This window comes from Micromesistius poutassou (genome assembly GCF_964030765.1).
Source record: "Micromesistius poutassou genome assembly, chromosome: 11".
Classification (NCBI taxonomy): domain Eukaryota; kingdom Metazoa; phylum Chordata; class Actinopteri; order Gadiformes; family Gadidae; genus Micromesistius; species Micromesistius poutassou.
In genome coordinates, this window is record NC_140281.1 from 4,760,769 (window position 1) to 4,788,570 (window position 27,802).

Genomic DNA, 27,802 nt, shown 5'->3' on the forward strand with positions numbered 1-27,802 from the left:
AAAGAGTCCCAGTCTTTTTAAGATGATAGATGTTTACATGCAATTTGTTTTATGGTTGGGGTAGGTCTGAACAGTGGCGGTTTTAGCTACGGGCGATACGGGCAGCCGCCCGGTGCGGCATTACAGGGGGGGCGGCACGAGCAAACAAAAAAAAAAGATCTGTGCATTTTCTATTATCGATCATACTCCCCCACCCCCCCCACCCCCGGTCAACAATTCCGTCAGACCGCGATCGCCCCCCCCTGCACGGCGCACGGAGGGGGTCTCGCCCGGGGCGCAATTCAATGTAGCCGCTACTGGGTCTGAACTCCACATGTCATCGTATCGGGGGCAGCCATCCCCTCTCATCAGGCTGCTAGACGTGTACCACTCTCTGCCATCCCTTTTGTTACGCAGGACGGGCCTGGAGGTCTGTCACCTGTTTGATGAGCGACATCATGAACCGAATGGTGAATAAGGCCAACAGAAGACAGGAAGTATAATCCAGCACAGAAGTTAACTTCCCCGAGACCGTTGGTGAGAGAGGGAAAGTCTTCATTTGACCAACTATCAGTGTAGGTGCGTTTGATTGGACAATGTGTTAGCGTTTAGCTGATAGAGTGTGTGTGTTTGTGTGTGCTAAATAATTATTTTATAATTATCTTGGCAAAAGCCAGAAACATATAGAAAATAAAGCATTTTCAGTTTTCTCGATTTAACACCAAACACAGGAAAATGTGATAAACGTTGTGAATTGAAAACCAGAGGAGTCTGGACTCAATGGAGAGAGAGCAGAATTAAAACCTTCTTGATTAAGGTTTGAGATCTTTACGGTCAGAAGAACGAGGCATGTTCCGAATGATTTGGTTGCCTGTAGCTTTAGATTAAGCTAAAGTTCGCTAGTATGTGTGTTATAAAGTGATATTAGCTAAGCTAATCCTAGCATTAATTAATAGTAATTTTGGAAACTTTTACCTCTATTCCATATCTCCTACCCAAATAAGCAACATGTATAGTCACTGGGTCCCCATCACCTAACTCTAAAGTTATAACGTTGAAATAAGTGTAAAACTACAATACAAGCGACATTCCTATAGCATTAAATGTGAAATCTTACTCTTTGACTTTTACTCTTTTATCTAAAGAGTATCTAAAGGTGTATTTTACATTCGGGCAACGGAGCCAAGCAGTATTTCAAAGACAGAGTTTATAAGCAGACCTTGAGATATTAATATACATTTGGACAAGATATTTGTTAGGTGTGTCATGGATACTTTGTTGTGATATGTTATTTATGTTTTTAAATCCTGTTGTCCATCACCAACAGCGAAAGAAACAGAATTGTACGAATTGGTTTGGTGTTTCTATGGTTTCTACGGAACAGACAGATTTCAGATTCCTGTGACACTTTTATCATTTTAATTTCTTGATATCATTATATCAAGGTGTTCCAACAAAGATCAGGTGAAACAGAGTCATCGTAGAGAGACAACGCATGTGTTGAATCCAGTCCAGTTGAATCCAGATCATTTAATCTCTTGTCGACAAAGTCTGATATGAGATGTGCTCCACACTACATCATGGTCTAGTACAGTCTGTAGTGCGCATCTCCTCTCATTCAAACAGTAGCAGCTTTCATCAGCGATTGCTCTCCAAACAGCTGCTTGAAGTGGACCACGTGTTCCTCACAGTGCTCTCCTAGGACACACACACACACACACACACACACACACACACACACACACACACACACACACACACACACACACACACACACACACACACACACACACACACACACACACACACACACACGTTAAGCCCAGTTCAGACCAAAGATTTGCGATGCAACGACTTGCAACAAGACTGTTTTGGAACGTCGCAGGGGAAAAGTTGCAGCAGTGTGAACTGCTCGTCGCAAGGTGGCTGATGCCGTTGCAAGGAGTCGCCAAAGATTGAACATGTCAAATCGCCAGGTCCAGTTTTAGAACGCAACAATGTGGCTATTTCTCTTAAGCCAATCAGGACACAGCACAGAACAATTTAGGCTTATTAAATAGGCCTACAAGTTGTAGATGCTAACGGTATTATCTTTGGTTCCAGAACAACGATTGTAGATAATGTTAGGCTTGAGCTGATTAACATTATTTTAACGGGACCATCGTTACCGTTACACGTTAGCCGTTGTTATGGTTACATGCTGCCAGTCCGACATGCCCCCATTCCGACACCGCACTTATTTTACATGCCCTGCAAATGTATAAATCAGTGTTCGAATTACGTGGGAGCCAGAGGGAACCGAGCTCCCAAAAAGGCAATAATGTCAAAAAACTATGGGGGTCTCTCATATCTGAAGGTGTCATTGTGGCATTGTAATTTCATCTTAAACAACGCTCATTATCCATCTTGTGCGGTCTCTTACCATTAAAGACGTTAAATTAAAAAATATAGGCTACTATACGGGACGTAGACCAACTCATTTCACGGATTCCTGTGAGACCAGGTTGCCTTAATTACATCGGTCGCCTTCGTCAAGTGAAAACTAAATGTCAAGGGGAAGAGGCGGTGGTTGAAGTATTGAAGTATTTTGATCGCTTATTAAGTTCACTCGTTGCTTGTAATGGTTTATTCGTTTCCCAGTATCATTTCCTTAATTTAGAAGACAGTTTTGTTAATTTTTGAATTGTAAAATAAATAAAATATTTTTTTGAAGTTGCAAGTTTTTTAAATTATCGAGAGTCGAGCTGACCTTGCCAGCTGTACCCACAGCCCAAAATAAAGAACAGCCGAGACAATATCTTTAATTCAAACATGCTGTTTAATTTGGCCTCAGTTGGCTACGGATGCGAACTTGGAATGAACATGCACAACGGGGATTCCTAAGGGGGTTACTGTACAGTAGCGGAGACTGCAGGAGCTGTAACATCACTACGGCAGAGCTAAGACGGTTCTACGAGCGCTTCAGCCCTACCAACGAACGACGTACCTACTGAGGCGGCTGCTGGTCTCTCAAAGAAGGGAAGCCCAGCGTTCAGGCCAGCCCACTACCCCATTCACCCCGAGAGACGCTGAGCGTCCGTGGGAGAGACATAGTCGCAGGTTTATCCAATGACCGTCGACTTTCGACGCACTGAAAAAAGCTGTTCTAAACAGCCCCATTGAAGTGGATGGACGCTGAGCTTCAACAGGCAAATGCACTGTGAAGCTACGGGAATGTATGAGAAGGAAATCGAGTCAGTCGACCTGCGATAAGCAGCTGATTCTGAACGAACTCATCTTCGAGATGGACGTGTTCTAATGCATTTTTAATCAATGAAATGTTAATACAACAGTATATATCTGACCATTTCATTTTTTTAATTTTAGGTGAAGCCGAGCTTCCCTTACAGTAGAGAAGTCGCCACTACGAAAGAGTGCAATGTATCCAACTAGCGGGATCTAAACAAACTAAGCTCCAGCGAATTACTACAATGCAGAAGTAGTGGAGAATGACGAAACACAGCAACTCTAGCCTACTCTCAACCAAAATAAAAATAAAAGTAAACGCAAACCTAAGTTAGGCTACTTTTTAGCAGGATGCAAGTGATGCTGATGCGGCTCTCAGCTGTGCCAGAGTGTTCACAGTTGCTAGGGAGACCACCTACCGTCGCCGCCCGGTGCAGCAGTGTGAACTGCCCGGTTTTTAGAACGTCTCAGCCCGTCTCCTCGCAAGGAGTCGCAAGGAGTTGCGAGTTGCAAGGAGTTGCGTAGCAAATCTTTGGTCTGAATTGGGCTTTAGACCACTACACTACATTCAGAGGAGACACTGTACAAGTATGAGTGTGCATGTATGCCAGCCTGTATGTGGTATTGGTGTGTTTGTGTAGGTCAGTGTATATGTGGTATTAGTGTGTATAGGTCAGTGTGTATGTGGTATTAGTGTGTGTGTGTGTGTGTGTGTGTGTGTGTAGTTCAGTGTGTGTGTGTGCGTGTGTGTGTGTGTGTGTGTGTGTGTGTGTGTGTGTAAGTCAGTGTATGTTTTGGTGTGTGTAGATCAGTGTTTATGAAGGTGTAGGCGTTTCACCGGGGTTGAAGGCGGGGTTCCCTCTGAGCCGCTGGTTTCTCTGCTGGAAGGACCTGAAGACGGTGTAGAACAGCATCTGGTCGCTGGTCTGCTGTGCCGCGTCCAGGAACTTCCTGGCCGACACGTTGTCATGACTACCTGTGGAGACGGTCAGTTTGGATTCAAACAAGGTGCCGGGAAAACAACCACGTAAACAAAACAAGCACGTAAACAAAACAGGCATGTAAACAACAAGTAGTAAAGAAGTTATGAACCAGGAACAGGAGTCCCGTCAGATGTATCGGATGGGCGTAAAGGTTTGCCGATATGAGAACTGTGGTGCTTAAAAGACGTAAATCCACGTAAACTCAAAGTTTGACATCATGTTCTGTGTGACGGTTCTAAGCTCCTATGCCCTAAAGTTCATTGATGTTACGTTGCTGTGGCCCGAAGCATTGATGGAGGGTGAGCAGCAGCTCCCAAGGAGCGGCCCCAACCCCAGGATACCACTAATATAGATATAGATATACTGTATATATGTAGATATGTATGGGCATCAGCCCTAAACTCCAGCATGATCAGCTCTAGTCCCATTATAGAAAAATGATTTAGGACATGGTGGCAATGCCCCTGAAGCAAAAATAGCTTTCACCGCCAAAGAAAGTACGTTCTTTAATAAGAACGGTGGTTCATTCCACTTATACCACAGCTTCCAACAATCATTAGATATAGGTTACTTTAATCTCTAACGTTTTTGGATTGTTATCAACCTAATAGCTGATATTTCAATATTCTCATGGAAAGGATATAGTCAAGCAAACTTCTGGTCGATAGCTGAATTTGATGTTGGGATTTGTAGTGCATCGTTTCGGTGTTAAAAGGCAGAGGTGTCCCGTTATTTGTCATTAAGGCATGACACGTTATTGACCAATCCCAATGTAATGAACAATGCTGTGGTCAATAAGGTATATCCTGAGAGGAGCTTTAGGTAGAGACTGACCCACGCTGTGGTACATAAGGTATCCTGAGAGGAGCTTTAGGGAGAGACTGACCCACACTGCGGATGAACCTCAGGGCTCCCAGCACCTGCTGCTTAGACAACAGCACCTCCACGATCTCATCGTTAGCTGTGGACAACCGCTACACACACACACACACACACACACACACACACACACACACACACACACACACACACACACACACACACACACACACACACACACACACACACACACACACACACGATATGCAATGCACAAAAGCACATCCCACACTTCAGATGAAAGTAGAGGTGTCTGGTAGAACAAAGTTACTATGGCGATGTGAGTGTACCTTCAGCATGTCCAGGGAGAGCTGGTGGGCGGGGGGGTAGGTACTCTCCAACGACAGAAGTAAACACGCCTACGATAAAAGCAGTGGATACAACAGATTTTAATATTTCACCACTCAAACCACGTCAGGCCTGGGTTCAACTCTTTTTACAGTTGGACTCAACCTTCTTCGGGTACAGATTCTAGAGCCACTTTTGGGAAGTCGATTCCCACTGTATTTCGATCAATAAAGAATCAGACTCCTTGTTGATAGTCGATAATGTAACAAATTTCTGAGCGCATAATATAATAACATTTTGCCTATAATGTTACAACGTATAACGTTTTTGTTCACCTATTACGTAATAAAGCAAGCATAATAATTTTCTCCTTACGTTATGAAGCAAGCATAATCATTTTATACTTATAAGCCGTTTTCTTGCAGATTGCGGATTGTACATTGGCTACCTGACATGAGAGTTTAAGATGTTTATTTAATTTTTTTTTTTAGCAGAAGAATACATCATTGAGATTAAACATCTCTTCAAGTGACCTGGCCAAGACAGGCAGCAGTAACCTACAGTCACACATAGCATACACACAAAACATAAAATAAAACTGAAACGGTCGGCAGGGGGGAGGGGGGATATCAATATCGCAAGACATTTTGGCTCAAGGAAGAGAGTAATATTAAGTTTGAGCAACAAAGTGTAAAGACATTTAGGGAGGCTCAAGGAGGAGAGCAATATTACATTTTAGCAACAAATTGTAGTCTTGTGGTGGAATCTATAGACATAATTCACCATAATGTGTTATTGACATGTTTTCATTCTGTGTTATAGGGACGCTGTCTCTTTAAGATCACGTGACATGTGTGTTGATATGCCAGTTTGCGCGATGTTTGAATCTAAGAGTTTTTATATGATAAAATGAACGACCTGCCGTTGCGTTGTCGACGTGAGAAATTGTCTCCTCACTTCTTTTATCGCAATTTCTACAGTCTACAGTATAGCAGAACGTCTTACCTGGGAGAGTTTGACGACGGCGGGGCCGTTAAAAGGGGGAGGGGGGATATCAATATCACAAGACATTGCGGGATGTGGGATCGATCTTGCCGTTATCTTTCCACGTGCGTGTGTGTCTTCACGTGCATGTGTGTGCATATGCAGTGTCCGGCGCTGCCTTTGGCTTGAAATGTCTGCGTCAGATAGTGTGTGTGTGTGTGTGTGTGTGTGTGTGTGTGTGTGTGTGTGTGTGTGTGTGTGTGTGTGTGTGTGTGGTGTATGTGTGCGTTTGCATTGGCTTTCCACCAGTCCCCTGGACTGGTGGAAAGCCAATGCTTTAAGTGATGCTGGAGCATACGGCTGATGTTCCCTAATCGCTGAGCTGTGTGAACGGCCACAAGAAGGGAACGTTCCTGAACGGAGCAGCATGTTGGAACAGTGGAAATCCCCAGGTGCCTGCAATGTCATCCCAGTCCTCCAGGAAACTGGTTTTAGACCAGTAAAGAACAAGTTTCAGACTGCTTTTAGGACCGTTTAGCGGAAGTTTTGAGAAGTTTGAGATACAATTTCCAAGCCGACCCCCACTTGCTGGACTCACCAGTGGTTTGGAGTCGCTGAGGACGTGGTACTGGAGGAACTGATGCAGCATGTAGAAGCGGTTGTGTTGAACCAACGTCTTGATCACCAGCTCATACAGGTAGTGCTACAGGAAACACCTCGTTTTTATAAACACATCAAGTGGCCGCAGGACACACTTAAGTATGACATGATGAGGTACCTGCACGGTGATCTGGGACTGGTTCAGGGATCGGATGTACTCCATCAGAACCGCAATTATGAACCTATGGCAAACGCCCTGCAAACAACACGCAGAGAGAGGGATCTTTTTATTGGGATTAATGCGTGTGTACCTTTCTCTCTGTGAATGCCGACAGGATACGGACATGGACGCACGTGCGTGCGTGCGTACCTTTCTCTCTGTGAACGACGACAGGACGTGTGTGTACATGTCTGACTGATCGATGACCGCCTGGGTTCTAACAGGTCTCTTCTGGGCGGCGCTGTTCCGACTCGGCCCAGACTCCATGGCCTGGGACACACATCAGTGTAGCGCAATGTAAACCAATGGAGAAGGGGTCTTCACACACAGCGTATCGTTCCTAGTCCTGATGGAGGCCTCACTCACCAGCGTGTACATCTGCTCTACCTCCAGGTACTCCTTGTACACCTGGTTGAGCTTGTCAAAGACCGTGGCCACAACAGGGAGACTGCCTCTTTCTCCTCCATCCAGGACTGACACACACACACACACACACACACACACACACACACACACACACACACACACACACACACACACACACACACACACACACACACACACACACTTTAACGGAAGATAAGTTTGCTGAGGTGGTCAGGATTTATAATGTAAGAGGCAGGGGAACATAACATGAGAGATAAAACTCTGTTTCCACAAAAACAATGTGAGGAAAGTTGGATCATTGAGGACGTGGTACGGAGCAGTACTCCCTGATAGTAGAAGATAGCATAAACACAAGCAGACTGGTGACAAAGGAAGACTAAGAGAAAGACAGAAGGGTGAACAGAGAGACGTACTCTGGGAGCAGACAGAGAGGATGACCATTTTGCAGTCTCGGCGGCGCAGCAGGAAGTCCATGAGCTTGCCTTTGTCCTGCTGCAGGTTGACTGTGGGGGGCAGCTTCACCTGCAGGTACCACAGGTAGCCTACACACACACACACACACACACACACACACACACACACACACACACACACACACACACACACACACACACACACACACACACACACACACACACACACACACACACACACACACACACAGAGAGAGAGAGGCTGCTTCACCTGCAGGTACCACAGGTAGCCTACAAACACACAGCTATATCAACATGAACAGTTCTAACTGGAGGGACGGGGAAATCCGCAAGCTGCTGATCATTTGAGAGAAGGTGATGCAGTTGCATTTAACGAAGACTTTGAAAGATGGTGTGATCTACAACAAAGACGCAGAGGAACGTTCCTTACAAGGCTTTTGTTGGGTCAGCAAAATAAAATAAATAATATGTTGGCGCAGATGTGAACTCATTCTTGCATGCGGGTGTCTTCATTCATAAACAAATAAAAGCATAGTATGAAAATTATTCTAAAGAGGTCTATTCTCCATGCGTAGTCCCGCCTTCTCCAGTGAACCAAGAAAGCCCGCTCCGTGAAGACAAGGGATTATACCTCCTCGGTTTCGCACAGACAAGATGGTGAAATTGCCGGGCGTGCCAAGCCACGACCGAACTGGCTTGACAGTGTAAAAATGCCTTTAGTTATAGTGTGTGTCTGTTTGGAGTGTGTGTCTCTGTTTTATAGTGTGTGTGTGTGTGTGTGTGTGTGTGTGTGTGTGTGTGTGTGTGTGTGTGTGTGTGTGTGTGTGTGTGTGTTGTGTGTCTCCATGGAATAGAGTGTGTATTGTGCTCATCACATTCACCTTCACTGGCACTGATGATGATGTCTGGTTGAAACACACTCCAGGAGGAAGAGTCTGGGACAGCCGGTGAAGGTTGTCATGACGACACCGGTTGGCAATATGACAACAGTGTAGTGTATAATGCGCATACTTCAAGAACATACTATTTCTAGTACATTGAAAAAACATCCAGCCGTATCCAGACGCTGCATATTGTGGACAACCATGGATTAGTGCACACGGTGTAGGGCTGGTGAAGGATACAGAGCTGGCAAGGGACCGGAGGCTGAGAGGGAACTACCACTGGACCTGGGAGGAGAGAGAGAGAGAGAGAGAGAGAGAGAGAGAGAGAGAGAGAGAGAGAGAGAGAGAGAGAGAGAGAGAGAGAGAGAGAGAGAGAGAGAGAGAGAGAGAGAGAGAAAATCACTATTTCACTTGGTTTTCAAAATTGTTGTATTACTTTTTATTAACTTTTTTTAACTAATTTGCCAATGTAAATGTTCATTTTCCATGCCAATAAATCTTGTTTGAATTGAAAGAATGAAAGAAAGATAAGAAGCTCAGTTTGAATACATTTTGAAATACACACATTTGTCCCACGAGAGAAAGAATAAAATGAGAGAAGAAGATGTTGTCTGTCTGTGTACCTGTCAGTGGTATCCGGTAGGGGTGTATGGACCGGGCAGGAAGGACAGGTTGGTGTGTGTTGAGGGCACAGTCCGGCTCTCTCAGGTGGATGTCGTAGATTAAAGAGGTCTAGAACACACACACACACACACACACACACACACACACACACACACACACACACACACACACACACACACACACACACACACACACACACACACACACACACACACACACACACACACACACACACACACACACACACACAATACAGAATACAGAAAGGCTCACATCCATCTCCACCCACACCCACACCCACACCCAACTGACCTGTGTGCTCTGGTGGTGCACGACCACCAAGTTGTCCACGATATTCAGAGCAAACTTCCCAGTGGTGTTGAGCTTCAACACATGGCTCTTCTTACACGGCCCTTCTCTGGAAACACACCTCAGTATTAACATGGCTCTTCTCTAGAAACACACCTCAGTCAGTACGTTTACATGCACAGCTTAATCCGATTAAAGCCGTAGTTCGACTATGCTCCACAATTGGACAACTGCAATTGTCTGGTTATACATGGCGGTTTAGTAAATCGATTCATTGGCTGAAGCATGTCATGCCCCGGTACGGTAGGTGGCGCTGTACCCATTTCAACTAGTGGTAATAGAGCAGGGTATCTGCAGGTTTCAGCAAGTCAAATTTAAGACTTTTTAAGACCTTTTTTAATACCACCTTGAATGAAATTTAAGACCTAAAGCATGAGATGGTGGGGGGGATCCCGCTGTATTACAACCCAAGCATAGCATGTGTGTCACTCAATGAGACTCATTCAAGTTGACCTTTTGTCTGTTTATTGAACATAAAGTGATACTCAGTGCTCTCTGGTTCAAAAGCTGTAAGTACAAGTGCAGTTTAACGGCATGTTTCCGACCAAGTATCTAGCAAGAAAGAAGCCTCTCTACGTGTCCTTCCCGAAAAGTCCCCGAAAAGTCCTTCCCGAAAAGAAAACCCCAACTCGTAGTTGGGGTTATCTCGGCCATGGGGGAGAAGGAATTGGGGGAAAGGAACTTTGGCTTTGACTCTCTGAAGTCCAGATTGAAACACGACAGGGAGGAGAAAGCGATGTTTTCAGTAGACAGCTGTCAGTTCACTTTGGGTCCATATAATTTCTCAGACGCTCCATTGTTCCGACCTCTCGGTCGTATGCGGACTCCTCAGGCGGCGGAGCATCGGGAGGAGTCCAGCCGGAGGAGCTGGCTCTGCCGGCGGAGGAGTCCACATAGGAGGAGTCCGCAGAGGAGTCTGACCAAGAGCGTCGGAGAAATTATATGGACCCGAAGTGAACTGACAGCTGTCTACTGAAAAGATCTTGCTCCGCCGGAGCAGTCCCTCCACCACCCGTCCGTATACAGCATTCCCCCAATTCCTTCTCCCCCATGGGCAAGATAACCCCCACTATAAGTCTTTACTTGTTGTGGAAGTATCAGAGAGTCTGAGAACCCGACACAGTCTTTAAGATCCATAATATCAGAGAATATCCCCATCAGTTTGGCCGCGGCGCAATGAATGAATAAAGATCGTAAACACGTCACAAGAAAAAAACATTTATTTTGACAGATGCGACCGAGTTACTACTTTACAACCTCGTTGATGACCCACATTTAAGAAAACATATACTTTTAATTCAGCCTTGGGTGAAATTGAAGCGTAGTGTCTGTGTGCTTCCACCAGTGGCGGCTGCTGGTCTTTCAAAGAGGGGAAGCTCATTTTCGGCCTACATCATATAAATTGTCAATTTATGTATATGTAAATTCTGCTCTCTGTTCCTTTTCAAGGAAATGCTCTGTGGCCCTGTCATACCAACTAGCTGTATTTTCCAGTGACTTGACAAGTGTCCTCTCAATGGCCAGCAGAGCTAGGCTGCTTAAACGGCCATAGCCCATTGTGTTATGGGTGTAGGACTTGAGCCGCTTTAAACAGAAACTCCTTTCTACACCTGCAGATGTAGCTCCAATTGTTGCCACTAATGAGAACAGTTTGTAAAGCTGAGGCATTGCACTGTCAACTCCATGTCTTTAAGGAACACCAAGAAATCACACAGCTTTCCCCTGCCACCCTGCAAATCCTGATCTGAATACAGGACTTGAACGTAAACGGTGAACGTAAATTTCCCAAACGTTCCACTTTACACTCTACTAAAAAATAGCAGTTGCACCAAGCAGATAGTTTCAACATAACGCTAAGTTATAACTTATATTTTACACCTCCCCTCTAGCTGGTGTAAGTTCCATTCCAACGATAAAGACCGGTAAACGTTAAACGATTTAAATACCAAAGATGGCTATTCGTTTTGAGCAATGGGAAGAGGATGTTCAACGCGGTTTGCGTCGGGAACGGATTGTCCGTGACTGTATCGATCCATTTCATCAGTATGATGATGTAGATCTATATGCGCGATTTCGGTTTCGGCCCACGTACAAACCAATATTCTAGAGCTATTCCATACAATGCATAGCCAGGTAGAGGCTAACTCTATAAAAACTCTCACACAACGAATAGCATACAAAGCAGCAATGAGCTGCAATTTATTATAAAAATCCGCCATCAAATAGCTCAACCTCACGCCCAAGTCAATTTTAGAGAATAAATGAACTTGAACTGTTTTGTTTACCCTCTCATATGGGTGCTAACGCGTCTTCACTCGGATAAGGTGGAAACTTGCTGGTAGCAGCTACTTCCTGTTTACATTGTTTGCTGTCAACGATTGGCTTGAAATGATCTAAACGTCATTAAATGCGACACTGGTACAATTTACGCACTACTAGTAACGTTAGAACTTAAGTTATGGTGGTGCAACCAAAATTTAGAACACCTTTAGTTTGAAACTAGCTACGTCGAGCGTAGGGTTAAGTCGAGCTTTACACCTGAACTTATGATCGGCTTTACGTTCTGCTGGTGCAACCGACTGCAGAACTCAGGTTCCCTGAATCAAAGTGATGGCCAACTACCAAAATAATATGAAACTTGAAGAAGGAAATGTGGGAATTATGTTAAACTGAAACAAGGAATTGAGTGTAGTGTACGAAATGTACAATGAAAATTGTCTAGCAATTTCGCCAAGCAAATATCAAGACATTGGTTGCAGTTTGTCTTTCGACTCGCTTGCAAAATCCGCGATGGGACTGAAGACTAAAGAGAGCTCTTGCAACGTTTTATCGTTCAAAATCGCTGTCACTCAAACGGCAACTCAGTCTTTCGCAAACCCTCCAATCATCACGCAGAAGCCCAGCGTCCAGGCCAGCCCACTCCTCCATTCACCCCCAGAGACGCTGAGCGTCCGTGGGAGGGACATAATCGCAGCATTATCCAATGACCGTCGACTTTCAACGCACTAAAAGAAGCTGTTCTATGCAGCCCCATTGAAGTGGATGGACGCTGAGCTTCAAGGCAAGGCAAATGCACTGTGACGCTACGAGAATGTATCAGAAGGAAATCGAGTCAGTCGACCTGCGATAAGCAGCTGATTCTGAACGAACTCGTCTTCAAGATCAACGTGTTTTAACGCATTTTTAGTCAATGACAGACAGTATATATTTTACCATTTAATTTTGGAAATTTTAGGGGAAGCTGAGCTTCCCTTGCAGTCTTAGAGAAATCGCCACTGGTTTCCACCTTTACTGAATGCGCTCCCGCGGCCAGAGATACAATTCTTATAGGGGGTAATTACATTCACCGGCTTCTTCCATCTTCTGCGCCACCTTTTTAAATAAATGGCCGTTTATCGTTTTCCGACGGCGACAACAACACGACTATCGTCTCCTTCTACTTCCGGCTCACGGCCCCCGGAAACGATCTCGAGCATGCGCAGAACGCATAATCCAATCCCAATCCCAATCCATACATGCACGCTTAATGAGACTAATAGTCGAATAATCTAGGGGTCTTAATTCGACTATGAGAAACCCAATTCGATTTGATTTTAGCTCGACTAAGGTGTATACATGCATCTTAATAATAGTTGGACTAACCCAATAATTTGACTTTCTTGAGTGTCATGTAAACGCACTGACTATTAACATGGCTCTTCTCTAGAAACACACCTCAGTATTAACATGGCTCTTCTCTAGAAACACCTTAGTATTAACATGGCTCTTCTCGAGAAACATCTCAGTATTAACATGGCAGGTACTGTGTGTGTGTGTGTGTGTGTGTGTGTGTGTGTGTGTGTGTGTGTGTGTGTGTGTGTGTGTGTGTGTGTGTGTGTGTGTGTGTGTGTGTGTGTGTGTGCATGTGTGTGTTACCGTGGTAGGTGGTATAGCACCACCTCAGCGCTGGGACTGTTGGCAGTCCTGGAGTGGTGCTTGAGGTACATCACGTAGAGCTGACCATAACTATGAGAGGGGCAGAGAGGGTTTTAGAAAGCCAGTTATGTTAGGTCATTTTTGAAGGATTGACAATGATAAACATTTTTACGGCTACTTCCAAAAGCAGGAAAGAGGGTGGAGTAAGTATTTATCCCCACACCCCTGCCCCAATGACAATCCTAGACTCACATGGTTGCCATAGCGATGTCTCTCTCCGACAGACTGAGTTTTGCGGGCTTGGGGACGACCGGCAGCTCGATCTCAAACTTGGTCATTTTGGACAATGTCCCATTCTGGGAACAAGGGAAGAACATTCTGCTTAACAATAACTTTCTACTTCTATTACTTGACCCGTTAACGGAAAGTAAACAACATAACATAAAAACTATACACCACCGTAAGAAAAACATTTACACTACAACCAGTGTCGGCTCCTGATAAAAATCTCAGGTGGGGCTATTTTTCTGATAATGATTAAGGTGACCCATTCAATAGGTGCATTAAGCAAGACAGTATAAATTTGTTGTTAGATGATTAAATCATACAGAGATCATTCCTGTATACACTAGATGGCAACTCCATAAACAAAAATGGTGTACTCCACAATTAATTATTTACATTAATCTAATGTTGTAAGATGTAAAATAGCTCAACAGGAGAAAATATGTCCGGCAACAATATAAAGACAGTCAAGTTTTTATTGACTGACCTTGAAAGTATTTGCTTACAAAAGAAGTTATCACAGTGGTACATAGAAATACCCGCGCAGTGCTGTCGGCCGTGTGGCGTTCAGGGTGGTAGAGGAGGCAGGGGGAGCAGAACACTGTGTTAGCTTCTTCACAGCCTGCTAGAAATCTTTTGAAAATCCAGGGTGTATGACATCCCCCCTTTGTAGAAGCCTGTTAATTGTTGCTAATTATTACATTTGGTTGATTCAATCCCAATTTGGCTGAATTTGATCGCAGATGTGATTGAAATCGCCCCAGAGAGGTAGGACCATTTGAAACACGACTTGAATCTGACGAATCTGTGTCTGAATGTCTAGACTACACTACACTGATAATTATTGTTGCTATGATAGAATTGGTTAGAAAAAAAAAATCCTTCTTTCTCCCCATTGGTAGTGCGTCGCCCAAATTGCCCCTATACACCGTCCGCCTGATTACATTGATTACTGATTACAACCCAACTGAGATCATCATCAAGATTTCAGCAGAAGGCCAACTACACCGAGACCCCACACACACTACACCCAGACCCCACCCACTACACCAAGACCCCACCCATTACACCCAGACCCCACTCACTACACACAGACCCCACCCACTACAGCTATACTCCACGCACTACACCCAGACCCCACCCACTACACCTAGACCCCAGCCACTACACACATACCCCACCCACTACACACAGACCCCACCCACTATACCTAGACCCCACCCACTACACACCAGTGGAGGCTTCTCCAGTGAGGAGAATAAAAAGTATAGATTGCCCAGACTACTGTAATGAATTAATGCCCTTAAATATGACTACTTTAATGCCTTTGTATATGTAATGTTTGTTTCCCTGGGTAAAGGGACATTAGCACCTCCTATCGCCTATTGAATATTACTTCAGGGAGGACATTCCTCCCTCAGCCTCCATTGACTCCCATTCATTTCTCGGGGACTACTGGCGGCCGGTGAATAACATCAGGTTCAATGGGAGAGAGGAGGAAAGTCCTCCTCTCTCCCTGAGTGGGTGGGACTAGCTAAGGGATCTGAATCGCGTCAACGTCTATTCACAAATAGGCTGAAGCCCTGGCTGCGCTATGAACCAATAAGAAGTCCTGGCTGCGCTATGAACAAATAAGCAGGAGCCCTGAGGGGTATTCCAAGTCGCTAACGAAAGCGACGCTTAGTTGATTAAGCCTGGTTAGAACTAGTGCCAACTTCCACTTGAGGCTTAAGCTGTTCCATCAACACAGTTCAGCCGCGCCTTGCTCAGGTTAGTTTTTTTTTTTTTGCACAACACATAACACAGTGACAGTTAACATGACAACACGTAACATGACACAAACTTAACACAGACATGACAATGTTCACCTATTCACAGATCTACTTCACCTTGGCTGGCTGTATTGAGCAGCATAGGTACACAATTCCTATTACTAGGCACTGACATAATAGTTTCAACATTCATCAGCTGAGGGATCTTGCAAATATTGTAAGAAAAAGGACCATGATTCTTCATAAGCTTTCAAGTTGTTTTTCAGGGATGCAGTGAGCTTTTCTAAGTTTGAGTGATTGGTTAAAATAGTAAGCCATTGATTTACAGAGATTTTATCTCTGTTTTTCCAATTTATTAAAATATATTTTTTTGCTATGGTGAGAGCAATTAAAATAAAGGGCTTAGCTGCCTTATTGACCTCTAGGTTAGATAAGTCCCCAAGGAGTACGATAATGGGGCATACCGGGATGTCAGAGTTCATTATGTTGGATAATATTTTGGTCACTTCTGCCCAGAAAGTTTTTATATATATACAGCCCCAGAGAGCATGGAAATAATCATCAATCTGATTTGGACAATGTGGACATCAAAGTGAAACACCAAAGTGTTTCTGGAAGACCATCCGACACCTCAGAAGGGGGAAACGGGGAAACATCCAAGCTGTGTACAGTAAGGGTGGGACTCTGTTGACCTCGACTGAGGAGGTAGTCGAACGTTGGAAGGAACACTTTGAGGAACTCCTGAATCCGACTAACACGTCCTCTATGATGGAGGCAGAGCTCGAGGTTGATGGTGTTTCGTCGTCAATTTCCCTGGTGGAAGTCACTGAGGTAGTTAAACATCTCCGCAGTGGCAAAGCCCCAGGGATTGATGAGATCCAGCCAGAAATGCTAAAAGCTCTTGGTGTTGAGGGGCTGTCTTGGTTGACACGCCTATTCAACATTGCGTGGGAGTCTGGTACAGTGCCAAAGGAGTGGCAAACCGGGGTGGTGGTTCCCCTGTTTAAAAAGGGGGACCAGAGAGTGTGTGCCAATTACCGGGGTATCACACTTCTCAGCCTCCCTGGGAAAGTCTACTCTAAGGTGCTGGAAAGGAGGGTTCGGCCGATTGTCGAACCTCAGATTGAAGAGGAACAATGCGGTTTCCGCCCTGGACGTGGAACTGTGGATCAGCTCTTCACTCTTGCAAGGATCCTGGAGGGGGCCTGGGAGTATGTAACTTTGGTAACACATGCAAATCCTCAAGATTTTCCGCCATTTTGAATTTTGTTACAAACAGTAAATTGCCTAAGGATTTTTTGACTCCTCTGGCACATATCATCTATGGCCCATTATTTTCAATCTGACATAAGGATTAGTCTGTACAATAAAGTTTAAAGCACCCATGAGCCATTGAGTTCTAAAATGGGTGTGGTTTAAAACACGCAAATAGTTAATTGCTCATATCAACATGAAGTTGGACTCCTATGATGTTGACCCCAATACAAAAGTTGTTCAGAATCAAATTCTGAACAAGATAAAGTCAACATATTTTCAAATGGGGTGTGGCATCGAAATGGGCGTGGCCTGTTACTAAAATCGCCACAGTTCAAAGACGCAATGTTTGATTTGAGCGGGACTGACTTGGCCTGGCCGTTGGGGACCAAAGTTCCAACTGCTCAAATAAAATTAAGTCGATTGGCAAAACAACATGGCCGCCAGAGGAGGGTAAATCACTCTGCGGAGACCGTAATAGTTATGAATATGAAATTCATAGGACACGTGTAGACTGGTGCCTGTAGCTCACATACCAAAATTCGTGTTTGTCATGTTTGTAGCGCCCCCTACAGGATATTTAAAAAGCAGCCCCTGCGCCACGTTTCACCAATATGTATGAAACTCGGTAGGCACGTTCAACGTGCCAATACCTACAGAAAAGCCTCTTGGACCCATGCCCCAAAACCCACCGGAAGTCGGCTACTTTCATTTTTTCATTTTCACTCTCGGCAGCAATTTTCACTTTTTCGCCTTGTATTTGAACGAACTCCTCCTAGGGAATTTATCGGATCTGCTTAAAAATTGGTCAGGACAGTCAAAAAATGGTGCTCAACCAACGCCGTGTTATTTGTGACGGTACGTTGAAGGGCGTGTCCTTGGCGTGCCGTCAAAGTTGGCCATTTTGAATTCCATGGTCTTGTATTTGCTTTTTTCGCCTTGTATTTGAACAAACTCCTCCTAGGGAATTTATCGGATCTGCTTCACAATTGGTCAGTACAGTCAAAAAATGGTGCTGAACCAACGCCGTGCTATTTGTGACGGTACGTTGAAGGGCGTGTCCGTGGCATGCTGTCAAATTTGGCCGTTTTGAATTCGGTGGTCTCATTTTCACTTTTTCGCCTTGTAATTGAACGAACTCCTCCTAGGGAATTTATCGGATCTGCTTAAAAATGTTTCTGTACAGTCTAAAAATGGTGCTGAACCAACGCCGTGCTATTATTATGCTACATAGAAGGGTGTGTCCGTGGCGTGCCGTCAAAGTTGGCCATTTTGGGTATTTTTCGCCTTGCATTTGAACAAACTCCCTCTCCTAGGGAATTCATCTGCTTCACAATTGGTCAGCGCACATGTTACGAGGGCACGTGACGCGGCCGCAAGCCGGGTGCGAGGTCCCGTTCATCACTGCGTGCAGTTTTAATTGTTCTTTTATTTGTTTGTTACTCTGACCGTTCTGTTTAATATTGTGGAAAGGATGTTAGTGAATGATTCAGAGCATGATGCATTTTAAATGGCATCACTTTTGGTCATTTTTCTTAAAACAATTGTAGCTGAAAATGAACATAGCCAAATTACAACCAATAGCTTCAGTCATTGAGGGCAAAAATAGGCCCAATGATAGGCCCAGATTTTTTAATTTAGTTTTACAAATCAAGAGTAGGCCTGATTTGACTAATTGGCTTTGCATCCTTTCCTTCTGCCTTTGTAGTCCAAGACATGCTGCCCACCAGCTTTCAAAGTACAATGCTGCCACTGGTGGCAATTGTATTCACATAATTATCCCTCCCTGCTATTTTGTAGTTCACCAAAACACCCTGAAACAACTTGAGTCTCACATACTTATGCCACCATACGCCACTAACAGTGCAAACAGGTCAATGGCAACCAAGCGCACAGTCCTTCCTTCCTCACTTTAAAAACCACCAGCTGCCACTGCTACACACAGACCTCACCCACTACACACAGACCCCACCCACTACACACAGACCCCACCCACTACACACAGACCCACCCACCCTGAAGACAAAGGGCTGCAGCACGTTGCCCTGCCCGGAGGTGGAAAGCAGCAGCACGGCCGTCTCGGGGCAGTACTGGTACCAGTTCACACTGAGGCTCTGGCTCTTTACAAGCTTCACAGTGCGCTTGTCTGGGAACACCTGCAGGGGGCAGGGGGAGGGAGGGAGAGAGGGAGATAATATGGTGGATAATGCTAGGTTAATCACGATAACAAGGATGTTACTGATATATGTACTACATGTACAGTATGTGAGCCCTAGAGACTGGCGACAGAGACTTGGCAGTACGGTATGTTGTTCACAGTACGTAGCCTACAGTGAAATGTTGTGTAGTGTATGGCTTCCACATGGTCATAATAAATGTACTATATCTACTCAAATACATTCAGTGAGCTAGGCCATTGACGGATACTATACACACACACACAGGTAAGTTGGTTCTGATGTGTGTACTCTGTGTCAGTGTTAATTTTGTCACCTATTTTTAATTTAGTCTTAGTCTTGTGCCAAATGTCCTTGTTAGTTTTAGTCATTCACATCTCTTTTTGGTTGGTTTTAGTCGACTAGTCTCGTCATTTTAGTCTAGTTTTAGTCAAAAGAGAACTCAAGGTATCTTAGTCAAGTTTTAGTCAAAACATTTTTGTCTTTTTTTAAATAACGATTATTTCTGATAACCATTTCAGTCAAATAGGCCTAGTGATTCACACATCTCAAATATTGGTTAAATGTCATAATTACCTGACAAAATACACTTGTTGAATGAATTTTGATGAATCCAACTTTGTGTCTGTTTTTCTGATTTAAGAGACACATTCACAAATGATGAACTTGTTCTTAACTACAAGCCGTGCATCGCACACATTCCACATGCGTCACACACGTGAAACACAGCACGCTCACGTGCAGTGACTACTAGGCTATATGGGACAATGCAATGCAAGTGAGCAATGGAGGACGTTAAGAAGAAATTGGCATCGGGAGAGTTTAAAACAATTGAAAATCAAGGAAAGTCTACTGTGTGGAAGTATTATGAAGTTATGATTGTGCTCGCAGTTATTGCGCGCTTGTTGCGCTGATCGGTTGACAATTCCAAAATGCCTTGCATTCGTTTAATAAAGGCGTGCATTCATGGTACAAACGTAAACGTGTCATTACTAAAGAAAAAATTTACTTTAACTGTCGGGCTCGGACATATATATCTTGATGCCTGTCGGGCTCAGGTCGGGCTCTGTTAAGCCCAACACACACCACCCGCACACCGCTGCGCTTCGCCGGCGGTGTGTTTACTTCTGTCGGACGCGGGCCGGGCTCGGACAGAAAAATGTGGCCCGTTCCGTGCTCTAGCTGGCAGCAACAGCACGAACACATTCGGAATATTTTGAAGGCGTAACAGCTGAATATTCTATCTCATGATGAAAAAGTAGAGACGATTGTAGACGGAAATGGAGAGAGATTTTATCTTAGTTTTTATTTTATGCAAAACATTTTAGTCTTGTCTTTTGTCGTCAATAAGAATGCATGTTAATTTAGTCTTAGTCAGTGTTTTTGGACATTGGTGCAGTCTCGTCATCGTCTCGTCTTAGCCATGGAAAAAAAGGTTGTTGACGAACATATTTAGTCTCGTCTCGTCTGACGAAATTAACACTGCTCTGTGTTAATGGTGGTTCTGAGAGGCTCTTCATGTGGTGATATCTGGTACAGCTCAATGCCCTGGTCTAAAGGCTCATCATGTGGTGTTACCTGGTACAGCTCAATGTCCTGGTCTAGAGGCTCTTCATGAGGTGTTACCTGGTACAGCTCAATGCCCTGGTCTAAAGGCTCATCATGTGGTGTTACCTGGTACAGCTCAATGTCCTGGTCTAGAGGCTCTTCATGAGGTGTTACCTGGTACAGCTCAATGTCCTAGTCTAGAGGCTCTTCATGTGGTGTTACCTGGTACAGCTCAATGCCCTGGTCTGTGATGAAGACGATCTCGTTCCAGTTGGTCCAACAGAAGCCCAGAACACTGGCGTTCTTCATCTACCGGTACAACAACAACACATGAAAGATGAAAGAAATCTAAATGTGCTTTGAAAAACAAGTATGTGAGAGATATTTATAAATACTAGGCCATGACATTTCATTTACTCTAAATCCAAAGTGTCCAACGGAAGTGAACAATATCTTAAAAATCAAAAGGGCCCATGTCAGAAACAGACACTTTACGAAACACTATATATTATAATAACAGCTTAAAACAAAGGAAAAGGTGATATAAATAAGGAAAGGTTTGATCACAAACAATAAGAATGAGGTTCCTTCAGTACCTTGCATTCCTGAGAGAATTCAGTGTGTGGATATTCTGGGATGAAGTTGATGAAGTCCTACACAGGGAAATCAGCGATCAATGACTTTAAACTAAGCGGCTATCAGGGAGTTGGGCAGCTCCATAGACACATCTTGACTTTGCAAAACATATTCATACAATAATGTTTAATTTCTTACACTTTTTGTCTTTATGAATGTGCAGCCTGGTTTCATTTGCAGTTGTTCAAACGCATGTGTATTAAAAGCCATATACTTGACAAAATACAATATTTCAACAAGAAAAATATTTTCTAGTCGAATGAAAGCAGAGCTTTAGCAACAATGAGAAGGGATCACACATCAACAAATCAACACATTTAACTTCCAATGCTGACAGTGTCTGAGCAACGCTCTGCCCTTGGTGCTGGACAAAAAAGTATGAATCTTAAAGGAGCAGTTCAGAATTTTGGACATTGGACCCATTTCCAAGTGAGCCAGTGTGTTATTTATCATTGGAGACCGTTTCAACATGTTTCATTCAGTCCTTCTAAGGGGTATTTAATCAAGGTCGCTAACGAAGGCGGCGCTTAGTTGATTAAGCCCAGTTAGAACTAGCTCCAACTTCCACTTGAGGCTAAAGCCATTCCATCAAAGCAGTTCAGCCGCGCCTTGTTCAGGTTAGTTCGAGCCAGGCTAACGTTATCGTTATCTCATTATCACGAGATATGGAACCAGCCCAGAACCGTGAATGTCGAAACATGGATTTGTAATCAGGGAGATAGTCTCGAGGTAACGTGTCAAGGGTGACCAGATGTCCCGCTTTGTGCGGGATAGTCACGCATTTCCATTACTTTTTACACGTCCCGTGTAAATAAATGCCAGATTATAAAACACGCATTTCAAAAATCGAGTCTGACAGCAAATAACAATGCTCAATTTGCGGGACGTGTAAAAAGTAGGGCTGTCAACCGATTAAAAAAAATGAATCAAATTAATTACAGGCTCTGTGATTAATTAATCTAAATTAATCGCATGCTTACATTTTGCAGAGAAAGTATTACAAAATAATTTAATTCAGATAAATTATGGCAGATGAGTGATTCAATGAATAATAGACATAATAGACTTTAAAGTTCAATGTCTCTTTTATTTAAAACATGTCTTTCATTAACATACGGTGCATAATTAATTATCAAATTAAAGCTGTTAACAGTGTTTAAGGTGCCATGCCTGAGCCAACCGCCACGCCACGGACACGCCCTTCAACGTACAGTCACAAATAGCAAGGCGTTCATTCAGCAACATTATTCAAGTGTACTGTCCAGTTTTGAAGCAGATCTGATGAATTCCCTAGGAGTTTGTTTGTTCAAATACAAGACCACGGAATTCGAAATGGCCAACTTTGATGGCACGCCAAGGACACGCCCTTCAACATACAGTCACAAATTTGTTTTGGGTTTTGGGGCATGGATCCAAGACGCTTTTCTGTAGATCTTGGCACGTTATACGTGCCTACCGAGTTTCATACATTTTGAATTTGATTATGAACAACTTTTGTATTGGAGTCAACATCATAGGAGTCCAACTTGGTTCTTTGACGATTTTTAGCCTCCGGCGGCCATGTTGTTTTGTCAATCAACTTTGGGCCCCAACAGCCACTGTGTCGGTCCCGCTCAAATCAAACATTGCGTCTATGAACTGTGGCGATTTTAGTGACAGGTCACGCCCATTTCGATGCCACGCCCTATTTAAAAATTTGTTGACTATCTTGTTCAGAATTTGATTCTGAACAACTTTTGTATTGGGGTCAACATCATAGGAGTCCAACTTGATGTTGATATGGGCAATTAACTATTTCATCATTTTAAACCACGCCCCTTTTAGAAGTCAATGGCTCATGGGTGCTTTAATCTTTATTGTACAGACTAATCTTTATGTCAGATTGAGGATAATGGTCCATAGATGATATGGGCTAAATGATTTTTGTCAAAGTCAAAAAACCTGGGATCCTTAGGCAATTTACTGTTTTTAACTAAATTCAAAATGGCGGCAAATCTGGAAACCGGAAGTCATAGGTTCTTGAGGCGTATTTGTTCATCATGAGGATATGCATGTGTTAACAAAGTTTCATGAGTGTAGGTCAAACCGGTTAGGAGATATGCTTGTGCAAAGTTTGCATTTTTTGGACAGTTGGTGTAGCGCCACCTTTGGGCCAATCAGTGTAATATTTGCTGTCTGCTAATCTTGGGTCAACCTCTACAGGTCTAGTAAGTTTCATAAAAAGCATGCGAGCGGTTTAGGCTGTGTAATGCAAACGCGGCGAAATAAAAACATTGACATTACAATAGGTTGCCTCGCACCCTTAATTAGTTGCTTGGCACCTAATTAATCTCCATCTCACTCAAGATGCACTCAAGATGCAAAAAATATACAATACTTTGTTTTGACTCTAGAGGGCACTATAGAAGTGCGATTAATCTGCATTAATTTTTTTTAACACGTTATTTTTTCTGTGATTAATTAATTGAAATGAACGTGTTAATTTGAAGCCCTAGTAAAGAGTAATGGAAATGCATGACTGTCCCACACAAAGGGGACAACATCTGGTCACCCTAAATGTGTCGGACTTGCACCCGGTCATCCAGGGTTCAATCCCCACGCAATTAGTAATTTAGGAAGGATTACTGGAGAAATAAAATTACTTTTCATGCCATTTATTTACCATTTCTTTGAATATTCTAAATTGATTGGCCATAGTATTTATCTTAACAGAAGTGGTCTTGGCTGCCTGCCGAGAAACTCACCTGAATGGAATTTATGTGGCTGACTATTTCCCATGCAGCAGTGTCTTTGTCATTGTGACAAAGGCTTCACTATCAGTAACATTCATATTAACATTAAGTTTACCATGAGTTTCTGCAAGTTATATTTTGGTGCTAGGGAAATTGTAAGACATATTTATTATATAAAAAGTAAATTGTTAGGCCTACTTTCTCTGACAAAGGGAATTACAAAAATAAGCCAACGGCAAGAATTCTATGACATACTCAGGACGCAAACTCTGGTAGCACGTACCACAGGGCAAGTGCTAGACCACTCACCTAACTGCTGGTTCACTAATTTGATAGAATACATAGATTTGTATAAAAATATGTTGAGAATATCGACGATAACAATATAATAGCAATTCATTTGATTATTTTATTTGCATCATTTGTGATATTTGATATTACACTTGTTGCCGACAGATGGACTTCTCTGAAACACCGTTCAAGTAAGCCTGACAGTTAACCTGCTACCGACCAGGTTAGTTTGGTCGGATAAGTTGCCATGGTTACTTAGCGGAGATTCCCGTCACGTTAATGGAACGCAACTCTAGTTGAAAGTAGCGAGGCTAGGTGAAATAAGCCCGGCTTTGCCTTTAGCTTGGTTGATGGAATACCCCTCTAGTTGTAGAGATTGCTGGTGCTAGGCTAGTGCAAGCCGATGGGATCTGCTAGCCTGCAAATAAAAACAGTTTTACCCACTCCACAGTACACCCGAGGCAAACCAATTGTAACGCCAGACTATCTATGTAAATGTCTGTGTTGATAGAATAATGTTAGAAATAAAACTACCGGTACCCTTTCATCGCATTGCATTTAGTTTATAATCCCTGTAGTTGGAAGCAGGCTACGGCAGCGATAGGCTGATATTACCTGGAGTACGCTTCTCTGTTTACGTTCTGCGGTAATGAATTGGTTGCTACACCGGAAGCCAAAGTGAAATTCCGTCGCTACTGAGAAAGTAGTCCCTCAAAATGTAATGTGCTCATTGCGATACAAGGATAGTTTTATTTCTAACATTATTCTATCAACACAGACATTTACATCACATTAAACGTGTTGAAAACGGTCTCCAATGCTAAATAACACACTGGCTCACTTAGAAATAGTGCTTAGCGTCTTACACCATAGCAACATAACTTACTTACCACAGATTTGGAGGTTCTTTGAACGGCCAGTATTTTATTTCCAATGGAGAACTTAATGCACTTGACCTCCCCTTTGTCCTCCATTCTGTTGACGAGACCAGCACATACTGTGATTGCCATTTTGGCAAGAGAAAGTTAGCAACCAGCCTATTAACCAGACACATTGATACAGGGTTAGAAGGATGTAATCCATGCCCACGTTCCAATCATGATTGGAACACGGAAAGGTACCTGAAGGCGATGGAGTTCTTGTCATCGGGGCCTTTAACCACAACCCCGGTGGCACCACCAGAACGCACTGCAAACACCTGGAGACACAGTCACACAGGACCTACCGAGATTAGCGTTAAGCTAGGGTAGAGATCTAGAGAAACCAGCCAGAGGAGGCTAGATTTTGAAAGCATCTAACCGGAAAATCTCGACCCTTCCTCCAGGCCGCCATCCCAATTCTTCCTCCAGGTCACCAGTCAACCAAAACACACAACTAGCAGGGTAGCTTTGGCAAAAAGGTCAACCTAGCCTTCTGGAGGACTGTAGTCCTGCCCTGAGGGCACCAGGGGGCCTAGCCTTCTGGAGGACTGTAGTCCTGCTCCGAGGACACCAGGGGGCCGGGGAGGTGGAGACAGAGAGGGAAGACATAGAATCGGTTGATCAAACAGGCTTATTACAGCCTGTGACAGCCAGATACCTGCTTTTTTGTTACTTTTTTGTCTGAATTATTGAAGTTGAATGACTGAATTACTGAGTTATTGATTGTTGTCGGGATGTAAAGCAAAAATGCTTCCGAAATGAATTGCCTAGCTTAGCTTTAAAAACGTACAGTGCAATAACAAGTCATGCTGCGATCCATTTCTATGGTGCGCCCGCCCGTACGAGTCATAAGGTGTAATGCTGCTATCCATTTGGCCTTTTATGCTGGTACGCCGTCCTGCTCAACAAGAATGTGACGTAACGTCCTGGCTCTTCCCACCTTAAAAGTGTTCCAGTAGTCCTTTGTGTGTGACGAGTGGGAGAATAATGGACGCCTGGAGGTGGCAGCAGTAGTAGCAGGCTAGTCATTGTTGTTAGCAACATTAGGCTCTTTAGCAAACCAGCTCGAAAACAAAACTTTACATTGTATTGCATGCACAGCAAGACCGTGCAATGCATACATTGGTGACTGGATTAAAGCATAAATGTAATCTAGTGTGTAAGAGCAGTGTACATCGACATTAAAGACACCAATGTGGAACAAAGAGAAAGAAAATACATACATACATACAAACTTTATTAACTACGGGCGCAGCCATCTTCATTCGTTGAGCGTCACGGGGATCTATCGCTACTCGGTGTACTCATCACAATCGCCAGCGGGAGCTTGGTATCCCCAAAGAAAAGGAGGCGTGCCTCAATGCCACAATGCATCAATGCCGCAAGAAAGCTTGGAGATCCGACTGGGATGGTGGGCGTACCAAACAAATGGATAGCACCATTAATCTCCCAGTTTTCTTGCGGCATTTCACGGAGGAACGCCCCCTTTTGGTCTGTCCCACTCGGATTCTGAGTTCAGTGATGCTGCGATCCATTTGTATGGTACACCGGTACGTCCGACCTGCTCTAGCGAGAACATGATGTAATTTCCTGGCTTGCAGCACTTATAGCGTTCCAGTTTGTCGTTGGCTAGTCATTGCTAGCCACATTAGTCTCTTTAGCAAACCAACACGAAAACAAACAACACAACTTTACATTGTATTGCACGCACAGCAAGGGGGCGTGCCTCCGTGAAATGTGCGAGAGAAAGCTGGGAGATTTACACCTTACGACTCGTACGGGCGGGCGTACCATACAAACACGTTGGTCATTTTAATGTCGATTGAAATGCTCTTACACACTTGATTACATTGCTACTGTATTCCGGTCACCAATGCAGGCATTGCAGCAAGACCGTGTAACACAATGTAAAGTTGTGTTGTTTGTTTACGAGCTGGTTTGCTAAAGAGGCTAATGTAGCTAACAACAACAATGACTAGCCAATGAGAAACGGGAACGCTATAAGTGCTGCAAGCCAGGAGAGTACGTCGCATTCTCGTTAGAGCAGGTCGGACGTACCGGCGTACCATACAAATGGATCGCAGCTTATTAAATCTTGTCCACAGCCTAGGATCTGATCGATATATTCATCATGTCCAAAGTATCTGATCGATATATTAATCATGTCCACAGTATCTGACCGACCAGTACTAGCTCAGCGTTAGCCTACCTGCTTGTTTGCTTCGTCGAAGAAGACGTTGTTGACGCTGGACGCATGCTCGAACTGGACCGGGCTCTCGCACAGTTCCAGGTAATGCTCCTCACTCATCGTCCTCTTCAATGTGTTCGTCGTGCTGCTTCAGGACCGTTATAACATCTGTATTAAGAGGTAGTGGCTCACTGGTGCTCTAGTGCCAGACTGTCTTCCGGGTGCACG

At 43.9% G+C, this 27,802-nt stretch overlaps 1 protein-coding gene across 1 annotated transcript; it reads right to left on the bottom strand.

Annotated features, from left to right (window-relative positions):
* Positions 1–970: 970 nt before the first annotated feature.
* On the bottom strand, positions 971–27,802 carry rmc1 (regulator of MON1-CCZ1). The gene is made up of 21 exons (XM_084475384.1): positions 27,596–27,802; positions 25,588–25,664; positions 25,357–25,441; positions 21,404–21,460; positions 21,030–21,116; positions 19,098–19,238; positions 14,024–14,127; positions 13,772–13,861; positions 9,800–9,905; positions 9,487–9,595; positions 9,104–9,148; positions 8,861–8,914; positions 7,959–8,087; positions 7,525–7,631; positions 7,309–7,428; positions 7,117–7,194; positions 6,937–7,041; positions 5,357–5,425; positions 5,074–5,161; positions 4,043–4,180; positions 971–1,677 (listed from the first exon to the last, which is right to left on the bottom strand). Exons 1-21 carry the CDS (start codon positions 27,692–27,694, stop codon positions 1,598–1,600), a joined length of 1,968 nt encoding a protein of 655 aa, XP_084331510.1. The 5' UTR covers positions 27,695–27,802; the 3' UTR covers positions 971–1,597.

What these genes read in the sequence shown, in the direction of transcription:
- rmc1 (XM_084475384.1), bottom strand. Translation starts at nt 27,694, where the DNA reads ATGAGTGAGGAGCATTACCTGGAACTGTGCGAGAGCCCGGTCCAGTTC. An exon ending in GACATCGCTATGGCAACCAT is followed by an intron (nt 13,862 to 14,023) that starts GTGAGTCTAGGA and finishes CCCCTCTCATAG; the next exon opens with TTATGGTCAGCTCTACGTGA. An exon ending in GTGCTATACCACCTACCACG is followed by an intron (nt 9,906 to 13,771) that starts GTAACACACACA and finishes GTGTGTTTCCAG; the next exon opens with AGAAGGGCCGTGTAAGAAGA.